Source organism: Balaenoptera physalus (genome assembly GCF_965194825.1).
Source record: "Balaenoptera physalus genome assembly, chromosome: 3".
Classification (NCBI taxonomy): domain Eukaryota; kingdom Metazoa; phylum Chordata; class Mammalia; order Artiodactyla; family Balaenopteridae; genus Balaenoptera; species Balaenoptera physalus.
Window position 1 is genome coordinate 71,238,971 of NC_138890.1, and position 15,300 is coordinate 71,254,270.

At 32.9% G+C, this 15,300-nt stretch overlaps 1 protein-coding gene across 2 annotated transcripts in view; it reads right to left on the bottom strand.

Moving 5' to 3' along the window:
* Nucleotides 1-15,300, bottom strand: part of SLC12A2 (solute carrier family 12 member 2) — a 109,703-nt gene that overhangs the window by 4,020 nt on the left and 90,383 nt on the right. The window contains exons 19-26 of one of the 2 annotated variants that reach the window (XM_082457830.1): nucleotides 14,846-14,925; nucleotides 12,408-12,533; nucleotides 9,562-9,609; nucleotides 7,978-8,100; nucleotides 6,373-6,484; nucleotides 4,491-4,577; nucleotides 3,079-3,214; nucleotides 149-216 (exon numbers count right to left, since the gene is read on the bottom strand). In XM_082457830.1, the coding sequence (XP_082313956.1) occupies nucleotides 149-216; nucleotides 3,079-3,214; nucleotides 4,491-4,577; nucleotides 6,373-6,484; nucleotides 7,978-8,100; nucleotides 9,562-9,609; nucleotides 12,408-12,533; nucleotides 14,846-14,925 (780 nt within the window). The remainder of the gene's footprint in view (nucleotides 1-148; nucleotides 217-3,078; nucleotides 3,215-4,490; nucleotides 4,578-6,372; nucleotides 6,485-7,977; nucleotides 8,101-9,561; nucleotides 9,610-12,407; nucleotides 12,534-14,845; nucleotides 14,926-15,300) is intronic. The other variant, XM_082457831.1, reaches the window with a different exon arrangement.

Sequence of the window (15,300 nt, forward strand, 5' to 3'; positions counted from 1 at the left end):
AGCAAAGTGTATTTAATAAGTTTTTTTCCTCATAACCACAAAGTCATTATGGATGTTATATAGATATATACTTGGTAATAGAAATGAATCCTAATTGAATTATCATAAAATGAATACCCAAGAAAACCTTAGTATAGGTATTACTTACATGACAATGATATTAGCTGTGTTTGAATGTTCCTTTAATAATTCATTTAACCTGATCTGCCGGTATGTCTGAAATGAAACAGAACAAAGTCATTACTAGACCTTTTGAAAACTGGAATTTACCCTGGTTCATAAAGCTATTAAGTAGACAAAAAGAAACCAAAATCAATTTTGGTATAATAAAAATATCTTTCCCCGAATTTTAAAAAAAATTAATGCTTTGCACTATCCAAATATAATTACAACTTAAAGTAGATTTAGTTTACACCACTGGTACCTCTCATAACCAAACGCAGTTCTTTTTTATTTTTAACATCTTTATTGGAGTATAATTGCTTTACAATGGTGTGTTAGTTTCTGCTTTATAACAAAGTGAATCAGTTATACATATACATATGTTCCCATATCTCTTCCCTCTTGCGTCTCCCTCCCTCCCACCCTCCCTATCCCACCCCTCTAGGTGGTCACAAAGCACCGAGTTGATCTCCCTGTGCTGTGCGGCTGCTTCCCACTAGCTATCTATTTTACGTTTGGTAGTGTATATATGTTCATGCCACTCTCTCACTTTGTCACAGCTTACCCTTCCCCCTTCCCCATATCCTCAAGTCTATTCTCTAGTAGGTCTGTGTCTTTATTCCCGTCTTGCCCCTAGGTTCTTCATGAACTTTTTTTTTTTCTTAGATTCCATATATATGTGTTAGCATACGGTATTTGTTTTTCTCTTTGAGTTACTTCACTCTGTATGACAGACTCTAGGTCCATCCACCTCACTACAAATAACTCAATTTCGTTTCTTTTTATGGCTGAGTAATATTCCATTGTATATATGTGCCACATCTTCTTTATCCATTCATCTGTCGATGAACACTTAGGTTGCTTCCACGTCCTGGCTATTGTAAATAGAGCTGCAATGAACACTGTGGTACTTGACTCTTTCTGAACTTTGGTTTTCTCAGGGTATATGCCCAGTAGTGGGATTGCTGGGACATGTGGTAGTTCTATTTTTAGTTTTTTAAGGAACCTCCATACTGTTCTGCATAGTGGCTGTATCAATTTACATTCCCACCAACAGTGCAGGAGGATTCCCTTTTCTCCACATCCTCTCCAGTATTTATTGTTTGTAGATTTTTTTGATGATGGCCATTCTGACCAGTGTGAGATGATATCTCATTGTAGTTTTGATTTGCATTTCTCTAATGATTAATGATGTTGAGCATCCTTTCACGTGTTTGTTGGCAATCTGTATATCTTCTTTGGAGAAATGTCTATTTAGGTCTTCTGCCCATTTTTGGATTGGGTTGTTTGTTTTTCTGATATTGAGCTGCATGAGCTGCTTGTAAATTTTGGAGATTAATCCTTTGTCAGTTGCTTCATTTGCAAATATTTTCTCCCATTCTGAGGGTTGTCTTTTCGTCTTGTTTATGGTTTCCTTTGCTGTGCAAAAGCTTTTAAGTTTCATTAGGTCCCATTTGTTTATTTTTGTTTTTATTTCCATTTCTCTAGGAGGTGGGTCAAAAGGATCTTGCTGTGATTTATGTCAAAGAGTGTTCTGCCTATGTTTTCCTCTAAGAGTTTGATAGTGTCTGGCCTTACATTTAGGTCTTTAGTCCATTTTGAGTTTATTTTTGTGTATGGTGTCAGGGAGTGTTCTAATTTCATACTTTTACATGTAGCTGTCCAGTTTTCCCAGCACCACTTCTTGAAGAGGCTGTCTTTTCTCCATTGTATATTCTTGCCTCCTTTATCAAAGGTAAGGTGACCATATGTGCGTGGGTTTATCTCGGGGCTTTCTATCCTGTTCCATTGATCTATATTTCTGTTTTTGTGCCAGTACCATACTGCCTTGATTACTGTAGCTTTGTAGTATAGTCTGAAGTCAGGGAGCCTGATTCCTCCAGCTCCGTTTTTCTTTCTCAAGATTGCTTTGGCTATTCGGGGTCTTTTGTGTTTCCATACAAATTGTGAAATTTTTTGTTCTAGTTCTGTGAAAAATGCCAGTGGTAGTTTGATAGGGATTGCCTTGAATCTGTAGATTGCTTTGGGTAGTAGAGTCATTTTCACAATGTTGATTCTTCCAATCCAAGAACATGGTATATCTCTCCATCTATTTGTATCATCTTTAATTTCTTTCATCAGGGTCTTATAATTTTCTGCATACAAGTCTTTTGTCTCCTTAGGTAGGTTTATTCCTAGGTATTTTACTCTTTTTGTTGCAATGGTAAATGGGAGTGTTTCCTTAATTTCACTTTCAGATTTTTCATCATTAGTGTATAGGAATGCTAGAGATTTCTGTGCATTAATTTTGTATTCTGCTACTTTACCAAATTCATTGATTAGCTCTTGTAGTTTTCTGGTAGCATCTTTAGGATTCTCTATGTATAGTATCATGTCATCTGCAAACAGTGACAGCTTTACTTCTTCTTTTCCAATTTGGATTCCTATTATTCCTTTTTCTTCTCTGATTGCTATGGCTAAAACTTCCAAAACTATGTTGAATAATAGTGGTCAGAGTGGGCAACCTTGTCTTGTTCCTGATCTTAGTGGAAATGGTTTCAATTTTTCACCATTGAGGATGATGTTGGCTGTGGGTTTGTCATATATGGCCTTTATTATGTTGAGGAAAGTTCCCTCTATGCCTACTTTCTGGAGGGTTTTTATCATAAATGGGTGTTGAATTTTGTCAAAAACTTTTTCTGCATCTATTGAGATGATCATATGGTTTTTCTCCTTCAATTTGTTAATATGGTGTATCACACATTGATTGATTTGCGTATACTGAAGAATCCTTGCATTCCTGGCATAAACCCCACTTGATCATGGTGTATGATCCTTTTAATGTCCAACTGCAGTTCTTGATACATATGTCTTAAGTATTTTTTTTTAAAAATCACATGTAAGATTAATGAAAAGGAAGCAGGAGAGAAAGAATACCTTGGTCTTATAAAGTTCAAGCTCATTATCTGTTATTCGCCATGGTTCATCTTCTTTCATTTTATCTGCAATATCTTGTTCTTTATCATCTTCATGAAGTCTGTATGGCTCAATCATTTCATCAAAAGCTACAATACTTAGAAAAACAGAATACAGATGATTAACCTTATGCTGAATTACTTAACAGTAAGATCTTAAACACTAAATTATAACTTGAAAAGTTAGTATAATTATAACTTCAGAAGTTAGTGTTTTCCAACTATTGTGCTCCCTTCCATACTCTGACTATAACGATCACTCTGGCAATTTATTTTGAAAATAGCAATAATAGTTTCTCTAACTGATTAGAAATTTAGAACCATATTCATAATAAAAGAACTGCAATTTTAACTGCTAATGCAGGTTTCCTTGTATCTGCCCCTGCTCCTATACCCCAGCCCGCCAACCTAAATAAATTTCATCACATAAGCCAAAATGATCCTGTTAAATAATAAGTCTAATTGTGTTACTCCTTTACTCAAAACACTCAATTGCTTTCCCAGTTCAAGTACCACTGAAGAGAAGTAGTGTAAGAAGAGGTACTAGAACATTTTGAAGGGAGGAAAGGGCAGATATTAAACATTTAAGATGCAGAATTAAGCTGTAGGTCCAAAGATACTAAATAGGACAAAAGATAGTAGAAGAACATGAACAGCATTCTAATCCTCTATGAATGTGAAAAACTTATTTTTCAGAATCAGTCTCATACAAATCTCCTAGTATATATTGTTCTATAAGAGAAAAAAAATGTCTCCCTGACTACAACCTTACAGGGTATACCTTACTGTTTTCTACTTAAAATGAATTCTTTATACCAGCTTCATCATATATTCAACATATATCTGAGAGTAATTAAAATTATATACAGTAATATAAATATGTATAATTATAACAACTTCCATATACCATTTCCAGGTAGAATAGTCCACGAGTCTACTTTTCTTTGACTCTTGAGAATTCTGAATGCAATTACTATAGGCAAATTCTTAGATTTTTTTTATCCCCTATTTTAGTAAAAAAACAAAATAGTGGAAAGTATTACCCATGTGGAGTAAGGACTGAGTGGTCATAATGAACAATGGAAATTTAAAGAACCATGTGGAATTTCTGTGGCACTAATGATTTTCAAAAACTACTTGTAAATCAGTAATTGAATTCTTCTCTAAATATTAAAAACCCTTTAGACTTACTTCAATATCTGCAATAGGCATGCCAACTATCTGCTAGATTAAAAACAAGTTGACTTCACAGGTAACTAACAGCAGGCAAAATCCCCAGGTAATTAGTTTAAGTTAAATGATCTGTTAGGGTGTCTGAGTACATCATCCATAAGAATCAGAAATTTATACAAAGCAATTAATCCAATAACTTACTTTTCTTTCTTTGGTTTAGTATTAATATCTCCTAAGACCATGATATCAGAGAAGTCTATCCGGAACTTGCTAAGCAAAGTAGCCATCCTAGAACAAAAGCAAGCATTGAGACACATGAAGGATGTATATAGAAGTATTCTTATTCTATTTAGGGCTGAATCTATATGATTTATAGGAAAAGTCTACCAGGTACTAAACAGAGTCCATCTGAATTAACTTACAAAGTAGACATCTAAATGAGTTACTGTTCATTCACAAAGTAGACATCTAAATTCTGAGTAGAAACTTGTCTTGTATTCTTTTACTTTCTCTGAATCTCTCCTTAGTATCCAATAATGAATGGACAGAGCAAGACATTAATAATGAAATTTGAATGGCAACTAGTTTTTTTAAAGTTAATTTTAGTCAAATTATATTGGTAAGTATATGTATTTCAGTAAAGACTAGTACACAGTTATTTAAAAATTATTTTTGGATTATTCTTCTATCCACGAAGAATGCATATTTCAAGGTCCAACTCTGACTTTTCGGGGGCAAAACTGAAGCTATAACTGATGGCAGATTAAGTTCACAGCTTTTTTTTTTTTTTTTTTAAACTGGGACAAACATGATGAAAAGGAGCTCCAATAAGCCTATAATTTTTCAGTAAATAAATACCTTTTTGGAGGCAGAGTTGGCAATTAAACTTTGGTGGTAACAACAAAAAAGTTGAAACACACATACAGGAAAAGCAATTAACAAAACAGGATTTTATTTTTAATAAAATGAGTTTTCTAAATTAAGATAACAGAAAACAAACAAGCTATAGGTTTAACTTTTAAATTACTAGTATTTCTTGCATAATTCATGATTTGAAATGTATAAACACTTAGCTCAACTCCAGTGTAAATCTACTAAGTGCCTAATATGTGTTGTAGGACCCACAAAACTCAAATCTAAGATAAGAAAATAAATATAATTCAAGCCTCAGAATGTAATGATTGGTATCAAGTATATCATGTTTCAGGAAGGGAATGTAACAACTAGAAAGAAACAGGGAAGGCGTTATGAGGAAGGTGACAATAAGTACTGGGGTTTTAAAGAATGGAGTTATTTTAACAGAGAAGGGAGGCAAGTGAAGAACTATTTGTAGTAGACAGACGAGAGCAGGCAAAGAAGTAAAAGTCTGAAATCATATGTTTGTTTAGAGCAGATGCAGAAATGTAAACTGAAGCATAAAGCGTATTTGGGGGAACAGGAGATATAGCAGAAAGGAAACAGGAGGACAGATTGTAAAGGGCCCTGTCGCCTAGACTCTCTATGGTGTGTAACAGAGAAGAAGTTAAAAATATTTGGGGCAGAGGCATCACATGATCAAAGCTTTGCTTTCTAAACGTGAAATTGGGAGCAATATGCACGATATATTACAAAATGTTCAGAGATGAGACACAGTGTACTTAGAGAAGCAATGAAACCAGAACTAGAATTGTGACAGGACAGACAGAAATAAGAAAATGGACAATGCCATCCTGCATTTCTGTTGTCTAGAAGTCTACAAAATATAACACATATACGAATATCACTTATGCGTATTTTTTACCCTGATTTTTTTTTTAAAAAAGGCTGCTTAACACTTTGATGCTGGAAGTATTTAATAAAGATTTTCTAAAATGTCAATATATTAAAAAATATTACATATAAGTAAAACCAAGAATCTAAACTTAAATGTTAAGACTAAATTAAAGAGAATGAGGTTTTACTTGTTTAACTAGACTTTTCAGCTTCACTACAGAACAGAGCAACATGACATTTTCTGTGTTGTCTAATTGTTATCCCTATCAAATCTATATTGAAATAATGAAATACTACTAGATAAATGCCCATCAATTTAAAACAGACTTACGCTCTCCGGTCATGGTCTATTCTGTTTATTTTTCCACCAATGAATACTCTGATCTTACAATCTTTCCACTTTTTCTTGGTAGTCAGAAGATAAGGTATCAATAAGGTCAAACCTGAATCATAAAAATATAACAAATCCCTTATTAAAACACTAATTTCTCAATTAAGAACTTTTAATTCAAGTTAGTTGCTAAAAACACCTTTATTATAACTCAGTATGAAACAAAATTGTTCTTTCAGTCCTTCCTTAATAATTCAGTCAAAAAGCCACTTGGCAGGCCTGAATAAGGAGGGAGGCCCAGTGGAGTCAGGGCCCATGTGAGGAAGGCAAAGAAATGGGATAGTGGCCTGGCAGGGTAGGGAGACTGGTTATATCAGGACTGAGGAAAAGAGAGTATTCACTGAAGCTAACGGGAGCCATGTTTCTCAATGGAATGAGAAACATAAAAAGGGAGAAGCTGGAGTGAACCCTGCAGTGTTGCAGTGGAAGTGGTTTCAATCTATACCTGTATATACAAATAAGTGTGTGTGTGTGTGTGTGTGTGTGTGTGTTTCCTACATCTGTCCACTAACAGGGCCTGGGAGCAGTGACACCCTAGTAGAAACGGGCATATCTAATGCCCTGACCTTTGTTTCTAAATACCATTCTCCACTAAAAGGAATCAAGCCTCTTTGGATAAAGGGTGATTCAAGTGTTGGTGTAGGTAAAGTACAAAACTGAGCCTGGAACGTCTTATTTTATCAGAAAATAAAGAATGATTGGGACATGACAAATGGACACAGAAGTTATCCTAAAGAGGATACTGCTGGCCAAATCTGGGACAACATCAAAACAAACTATGAGAATGAAAAAATCACAATCCACTGAATAAAACAGGAATCCATAAGTCCACGTAGAAGTAAATAGAAAGCTCCTCTTTATATTTAAACACCAACTAATAAATGAAGAAATGATGGGATTGGAAAAATCATCATTTGGAAACCACAAACACACCACAACAATAGTAACAGCAAGAATAAATTCAGGCAGAAATATCAATGGATGCTAAAGATGGTGCCAAAAATAGCAGTAACGATGGTATATGTGCATAGTCTCAAAGTAACTAACTCCCCATGCCCCAAATATAATCATAAAAGGGGGTAATGATAACTTTTCGGTATATAAACCTGGGGAAAACCACCTTACTCAATGGTCAAAGCTACCTTCACCAGTGATGAGACAAATCAACACTATGTGCCACGTGATAAGACACAGACAGAAGGGCACAGCATCACTTCTGTGATATTTCTACCCACAGAAACTAATTATGATGAATCATTAGACAGCACTCCAAATCAAGTGACATTCTACAAAATGGTCTGTAATATCTAAAAAACAATGTTAAAGTCATGAAGCTCAAGGAAGGACTGAGCAACTTTCAAATTGAAGGATATTGAAGGGACAGGACAACGAAGTGTGATGCCTGATTCTGGAACTAATCCTGTTGCTTTGGGGGACCTGGCTTAACGGGAATGGGGTCAATGAAGAGTATACACCATTTCCTAGTACTACCCCCACAACTTCAGAAAATTTAAACTTCTTAAAAACATGTGTTAGCAACCTTACCTCCATCATCAAAAAGCCACCAGACATCAATAGTGTTCTTTCCCTGTTTTTTCTGAAACTGTGTACTGGCTTCAAGAAGCTTTTGGTCAGCTACATTTAAAGGCACAGCAGGGCCTTTGGATTCTGAAGGATCAAGCAGAAAAATAAGATATTAGGGAGGAGGTAAATATTAAAGTATATTTTGCTAAATTCCCATAATTCCCTAACTTTTGTATATTCAAATGTTTATAATGTAGATAGTTGTATATATGACATCAATCATAAGGTTATAGTTGTTTACAATTTAAATATACTTTTAAAATGGTTACAGATAAATAATATCTGTACAATACCTAAACTCATCCAAATTATCTTGCCTAATTTCTAATATTTTGAAGCATTCTGAATGAAAGAGAATCATAAAAACTACTAAAGAAAATTATGATCGCTAGATTTTGATTTTTGAAAAGCTGTTTCAGGCTAACTGGGCAAATTAAGCTTATGCCCGTTCCATGAACATAATTTCTTTTGTAATCTGGTTTCTCAATAATTTAAAGCTCAAAAAAAATTTTAAATGTAACGTTGTTATCTGTAATATAAAAGACAGAAAGAAATGGGAGACATATCAATACAATCATGCAGTTATCACAATGAAACCTCTCAGTCTAAGGAAAAGCTCCCTCATCTTTACCTAACTTTTGTCCCCTCAATATGTGAGGCCCAATTCTAAAGCCATATAACCACCACATCTTTCTTTGAACCACAGAAAGACTGTGGGAACTCCTAGGAAGGGCACCCATCTACTGTAGGTCTAAAGAACAATTTATCAAGGGAGTTCCCATTATGTATCCCCAGGAATTACAAAGGAAGAAAAAAAAAATCAGCACTGACTCTGTGAGCAAGCAAATGACTACAATGAAATCCCTACACCAAATTTTAAAAGCATAAATCCACAGAAGGAAGTCTGATCACTTTTGTAGAATGTCTATCATTCACTTTTCATGCTGCCATGATGTACGCAAAACATGACGAATGATTTTGCATGATGAAATAATATGGCTACCAAACCACACTGCTCCATAACTCTCACCTCTATCTCCTTCTCATAAAATTCATGTACGTTGACATGACTGTATCTCCCAAACGCAGCAGGACTGTGAGAAATATTGTAATTTTTGAAATGAGAAATATATTAGTATCAAAATTAAGGACTTGGCTGGGTACAACTGATGGTAAAGAATGCAAGTGACACTGTAAATAAACCTATCTCAGTGTCTCTACTTATCATCTAAACCATGCAGTTTAAATTTAAAAATTAAAATACTGACTTTCAGGATTTGAATATTTCTGAAATACTACCATGATTTAAAAGAATTTGTCTTTGATTTAAAAGAATTTGTCTTTGATATATCACCTTTTCCTGGGATAATTTAATGCTTTAGTTGGCCTAATGATAATTTTTCTAATCTGCATTTAATAAAAATCTGTAACATCACCTCACCATGGAAATAAAAACCAAGGTAAAGAAAGAAAATAATAAGACTGGAGTTAAAGAATTAACAGTATGAGAAAAAGGATTAAAATAAAATGATGAAAAATGCCTGCCTTTTTTCAACAGTGGTTGAGTTGGAGTCTTGCCATCCTCTTCCTCATCTAGATTATGTTTAAAAAACACAAAATATAAGTTAATTGCCTTCTTAATAATAAAATAATGAAAATGTAACTAGAACACATTTATAAATAAAACACAGTATGAAAAAACAGTGTGAAAAATAATTAAGACTGAAGATATTTTCTACACTGAGTGTTCAGGATTTGAAAAAGCAAACATATTTTAGACTCCTCCAGCAGGGCTACTGAGTAACACCCACCCCTAAATTTCATTCCTGTAAAACTGACAAAAACTTTAGAATTTTTAAACTTTTAAACTTTCATACTTGAAATCAGTTTCTCTGGCTTATAGAGTAGAAATATGATATTATAAAACTGATGTTGCAAGTAATACATAAATTTCAAACATGCCATTGCATCACTGTGCAAATGACTGACAAGTAATTTTAGAAACACTTAATAGATATTTGGTATTTGTAAAAATTAATCACCACTTGAAATATTTAGGAGTTTGATCAGAGACAAGAGTCTTTTGGTTTATATAAAATGCCAGGTTATACAGGAGTGATTTTTCAAATACATAAATTTATATATATACACATATGTATATGTATATATATACACATATATACACGTGTGTGTATATGCATGTATATAGCATATGTCGGTCCATTTATATTTACATATCTATAAATATTTCCTAGGGTTAATAGTTTTCCTAATCTGAAATTTTTTTCATATTCTAAGCTGTACTATTTGTTTAAGGCACATAAAACTCCCAACTTGGACAGGAAAGAGTACACTGCAGTGGGCTCTGAGTCAGACTTCCAGCATTCCAAGATTACCTCTAACCCTTCTTCTAGCTGTGTGACCTTAAGCTAGTTACTTAACTCCTCACTTTCCTCTTTTGTTAAAAGGGTGAACAATACCTACCTCTTAAGGTTGTTATATTGCAAGCATTAATGCACACAGCTCAGTGCCTAGCACAAAACACATATTCAAAGGGTACTCTTTCTGTCCCTCTGCATACTGCATGCCTCAATAAGACAGACGTACCGAATATAATAACGATACCAGAATGTTTATAATTCTGAAGACGTTTAAAATTATATAAACTTTCCTATATTTTCTATACTAATTTTGAAAATAATTGGCTAAATAGAAAATAAACACAAAATAAAATAAATGCTTTTTTTGAATGCTAATTTTTATGCCTGTTATGGAACAAGAAACATTTCAATTATTACATTTAATTTAATAGTATTAAATATTATTGTTCATATAAAGTAGATGTTTGATATTATCTATCTTTAATGATAATAAAAAACATTTATAAATATAACTATGGACATTCTGTATTCATTTCAAAGAGCTTAGAAATGTCAAGGAAATCTTGACACTGAAAAATGATTTAAACTAAGTTAAAGGCATTTACACTTTTATAATAAAAAGATGAGTAGAAATGTACTGACCCAGTTCCCTACTCTATAAAAATAGACTTCATAAGATTGTGACATACATTAATGAGCTAATGAATGGATAACATCTACTACAATGTAAGAGGAACAGTAGATGCCTGATAAATATATTACTTCTTCTCCTCCTATCACAGTTTTACCTATTAATTCCGTAAAGAAAGGATCTGTTTTAGGCAAGAGAAAAGGACAACAACAACAAATAAGAGGAAATGAAAGAATGTATACCACAAACTAAAAATAAATGCAGGAACATAAGAAGAGTTATCAGAACCAGTTTATAGAATTTTGAGGTGAAATAGAAAAAAAAAAATTACAATCAAGCCAGCAAAGAACTGATATGGAAAGTGGGTCTCAACTAACTTCTCAACTACCACTACTCTAAGCAAACAAGGTAAATAAGGAGGAAAGAAAAAGCAACATTAATGCTTCTAAATAATCTAGAAGAGATTTCAGAGATAGGAGTTATCCAAGGTTATCAATTTCAGAAAAAGAATGGTAATTATTTTACAGGAAGCAAAAGTATGATACGGTTTGATGATTTACAGTGCAGATTTTTCTTGTTGCATGTCAGCTGGGAGTAGGACAGATGGAGATACTAGACTGAACAGAGGTAGGAGAGTGAGGGTGGGAGAGTGAGATTTGGAAGTCATTCCTCTTTCCTTCTCATAAACATGACATAGAGATTTGTGGATGAAATTATCCCAAAGTCTCAGGAGATTTGGAAATCTTTTTGTGGCTTAAACCACATTAGCCACCAGGAGTATTTATGTCTGTAATTATGGCCCAACAGTTCAGCAGCCAAACGTAAATTGCTCATTTCTTGGGAGGAGATTAAATTGAGGAATAAAATTGCACTTGATTTTTTACTACATTGTTTTACCTGAACAATACCAGGTACAGTAGATGTAAAAATATTCTGAGTATCTCAGCACATAAACAAAACCCCTGGTATTGAAGTATCTTGATTTACCAAAAAAATTATGTAAACTAATTTTATAAACCTCATTCTTTTCAGTGTTATCATATGCTATACACACATTACTCCAAAACTACCATGTTTCTTTCCAAGTTCAGATTAATCAATGCTTCAAATTAAAATTAAGTATAAATAAAAACATACAAGAGCATATTAGTATTTAATTAACTGGCATGGTTTCTGTTCTGTGATCTACTTAATACCTTAAAAATAATTAATCATTTGTAGCCATTTTTGAAAGGCATAAATTTTACCTGAGCAACTAGAAATGAACAATACACATTTGAGAACTGGTTACTTTGTAAGACATGCCATATAATAAAAACTATTTCTTCCAAAATTAAAACATTACCATTAATAAAATATCTTGTTTGAATAAAAATTACCTTTATGTGTAATGGATTTTTCACTAGATGGTTTAGAAGTATCTAAATCTGGTTTTTTACTATACTCCACACTTAGTACCACATCCTTGACACCAGGAGATTTCTCTTGTGATGACAGTAATTCTTCTGTAGACATAAAGTATTCAAAATGTTATCTGAATCTTTTAACCAAAGAGGGCATCATGGTATAATATCAATTAAATGACAATTTTAAGCAAAGTTTATAATGATAATGGTAAGTTTATAATGAATAATTTCTTATTATAAACAAATGTGACAATCAATTTTGAAATGACTATTCAACTAAATATCTTTAGCCACAACTAACTGTCAGACATTTGAATTAGGTGATGGGGAATCAGTAATGAGTAAGATGTACAGAACATAAGAATCTGGTAGACAAAAGAATGATGTATAAAATGTGAATCAACTCTACTCTAAAAGTCATTTACACATGTAAAAAATGTAGAATGTGACAAATGTTCATTACATATAAGATGACAGACAAGAGTGAAAAATTATACCCATGACTATAGAGCCAAAACTAGGGGATAGAGTTCTTTCCTAAGCTCATGGTGAAAGTGCCATCTCTATTTTTAAATCACTTTCTTCATTTTCTGTTTTTTGGGAAGGAGTTAGTAAACATTTAGCTTCCACAATAAAAAAGATTTATCATAAAGACAAACATAATATGAAATTGATCTTCTATCCATAATCCTCATCACTAATATGTGTATATTAAGAGAAATAACAATAGAAAGTATGTAAGCCTCGGTGCCAGCACTATGCTAAGAGCTTCACAGGCAGTATCTTCACAATAGCCCTATGAATAAAGATGAGGAAACTGAGGCTTGGAAGTCAACAAATTTGCCCCAGCTACAAAACTACTAAGAGAAAAAGCTGGAATTTTTAAAGCATATCTGACTCTACAGCCTATGCTCTTAAGCCCTGTGCTAAAGCAAATTCCTGTCTCCAAATCTTAATGATGAATAAGGAGGCTTTCAAAACAATTCTTATGATTATAAACACTTGAAAATATTTTCTTGAACTTCCAATCACATTTAAATCTCAGTAAATTACAGAGTATATCATTTATTAGCCAAACTGTGATGTTTTTGAGAGTGAAAGGGAACACTACCAATAATTATGCAGAGTTAACAGGTATCCTAAACCAAAATTACTGTTAGAGCATAACAAGCATAATAAATAGTATTTTGCAAGGCCTAATCCAGAGTAAGAAAATGCATTTTCAGCAGGCCATACTTTTGTGTTACATGGATAAAGACCTCAAAGCATTCCTTTCAGAAATGTATAATACCCTTAAAGTGGTGGAGGGAGTGGGAGGATTAGAACAGTTTAAACACATGACCAGATGACGAAAGTTCATTATATGCCTCTCAGCTATTTAGCCTTAGCTAATTTTGATGACCTGGTTAATTAACTGATAAGGATAAAATATTAGGTATGCAAATTTTCTTAAACTTACAGTATTTTTTAAGCTACCAGGAAATCATTAGAGGGTATGGAATTTTCCATAGTTTTTATAAAGTTGGCAAAAGCGCTAAGTATACTTTAATAGGTTTTAAGCTTAATGAAAAAAAATTTTTTAAAAGCTTAAAAAATTATATAGTTTGAGAGGAGATTAGTGGGTGTCAGGGGTTAGAGAACAGGGAAAGAGTATGAATGGAAGCTATAATGCAGTAGCACAAGGGAGACCTTTGTGGTGATGGAACAGCTCTGTATCTTACATGAAACAACATATGTGACAAGTGAAACAGAACCACATACATGTGCTTGTGTGCACATTTGTACACACACGTGTATGTAAAACTGGTGAAATCTGAAATAAGGTATGTAAATTGTCCCAATGTCAATTTCCTGGTTTTGATAAAGAACTATAGATATGATGCTACCAGTGGGGGAAACTGGAGGAAGGGTACACAAATTTTTGTGAATCTATAATTATTTCAAAATGATAAAGTTAAAAAATATACTTATAGAGTCTTTTCTGAAGAAAGAGTAAATGATATAACAAAGTTTAGTTTTTCATTATTAATATGCCTCTATGTACAAAGTATATCTTCCATAAACATGAAAATGTCTAAAATGTTTTCCTCTGATTATTTTATTTATCATGTATTTTTATAACTTTGGCCAAACTACAATCATAACTAATGTTTGTTTCACTTAAACTTAGGATTTGAATTGAATTTTATTCTATTAATAATTACTAGCCACCATTCAGGTTGGTACAAAGAGAAAATACAAACTTTGGTAGAGCCAATCAGATCTGATCTTTAAATGCCATACAATAAGTATATGACACATATTAGATGGTAAATATTAAAATTATTAAAGAATTTGTAGAATTATATATAATTTTCTAACAAAGTAATTTATATTTTTAAGATAAAAAATGTATTTCAAACAAGATTTACCTTGTCCTTGAAGATGAGATATATCCAGACCCTCTTTTAGGCGGATAACTACTACTCCGTATTGTATATCAAAGGCGTCACTGTAGCAAGAAAAAAATAATAAAAAAATTTTTTAAATCACAAAAATTTCTGTCTGTCTCCTTCTCTATAAAATGAAGGCAATAGTAGATGATCTCTAAATTAACTTTCAGCTTTAAGTATCTGATTCTTATAATATGCTTTAAAAATTAGTGACATCCATATGTTAGTTTCAAATCCTACACCATTCCTTTTCCCCTTTTCTGTAATACCGCTAAAATCTACTTAAGTGTAGATCTTTATAGTAGTGATATTCTACCTACAGCAGCTGTTTAAAGCAGCAACTGTAGTTTTATCTATCAGAAACAGACCAAAATTATGGAAAAACAACTTTCAATAATCCCATCATAGTTAATTTAGGCTTATACCTTTAAAGC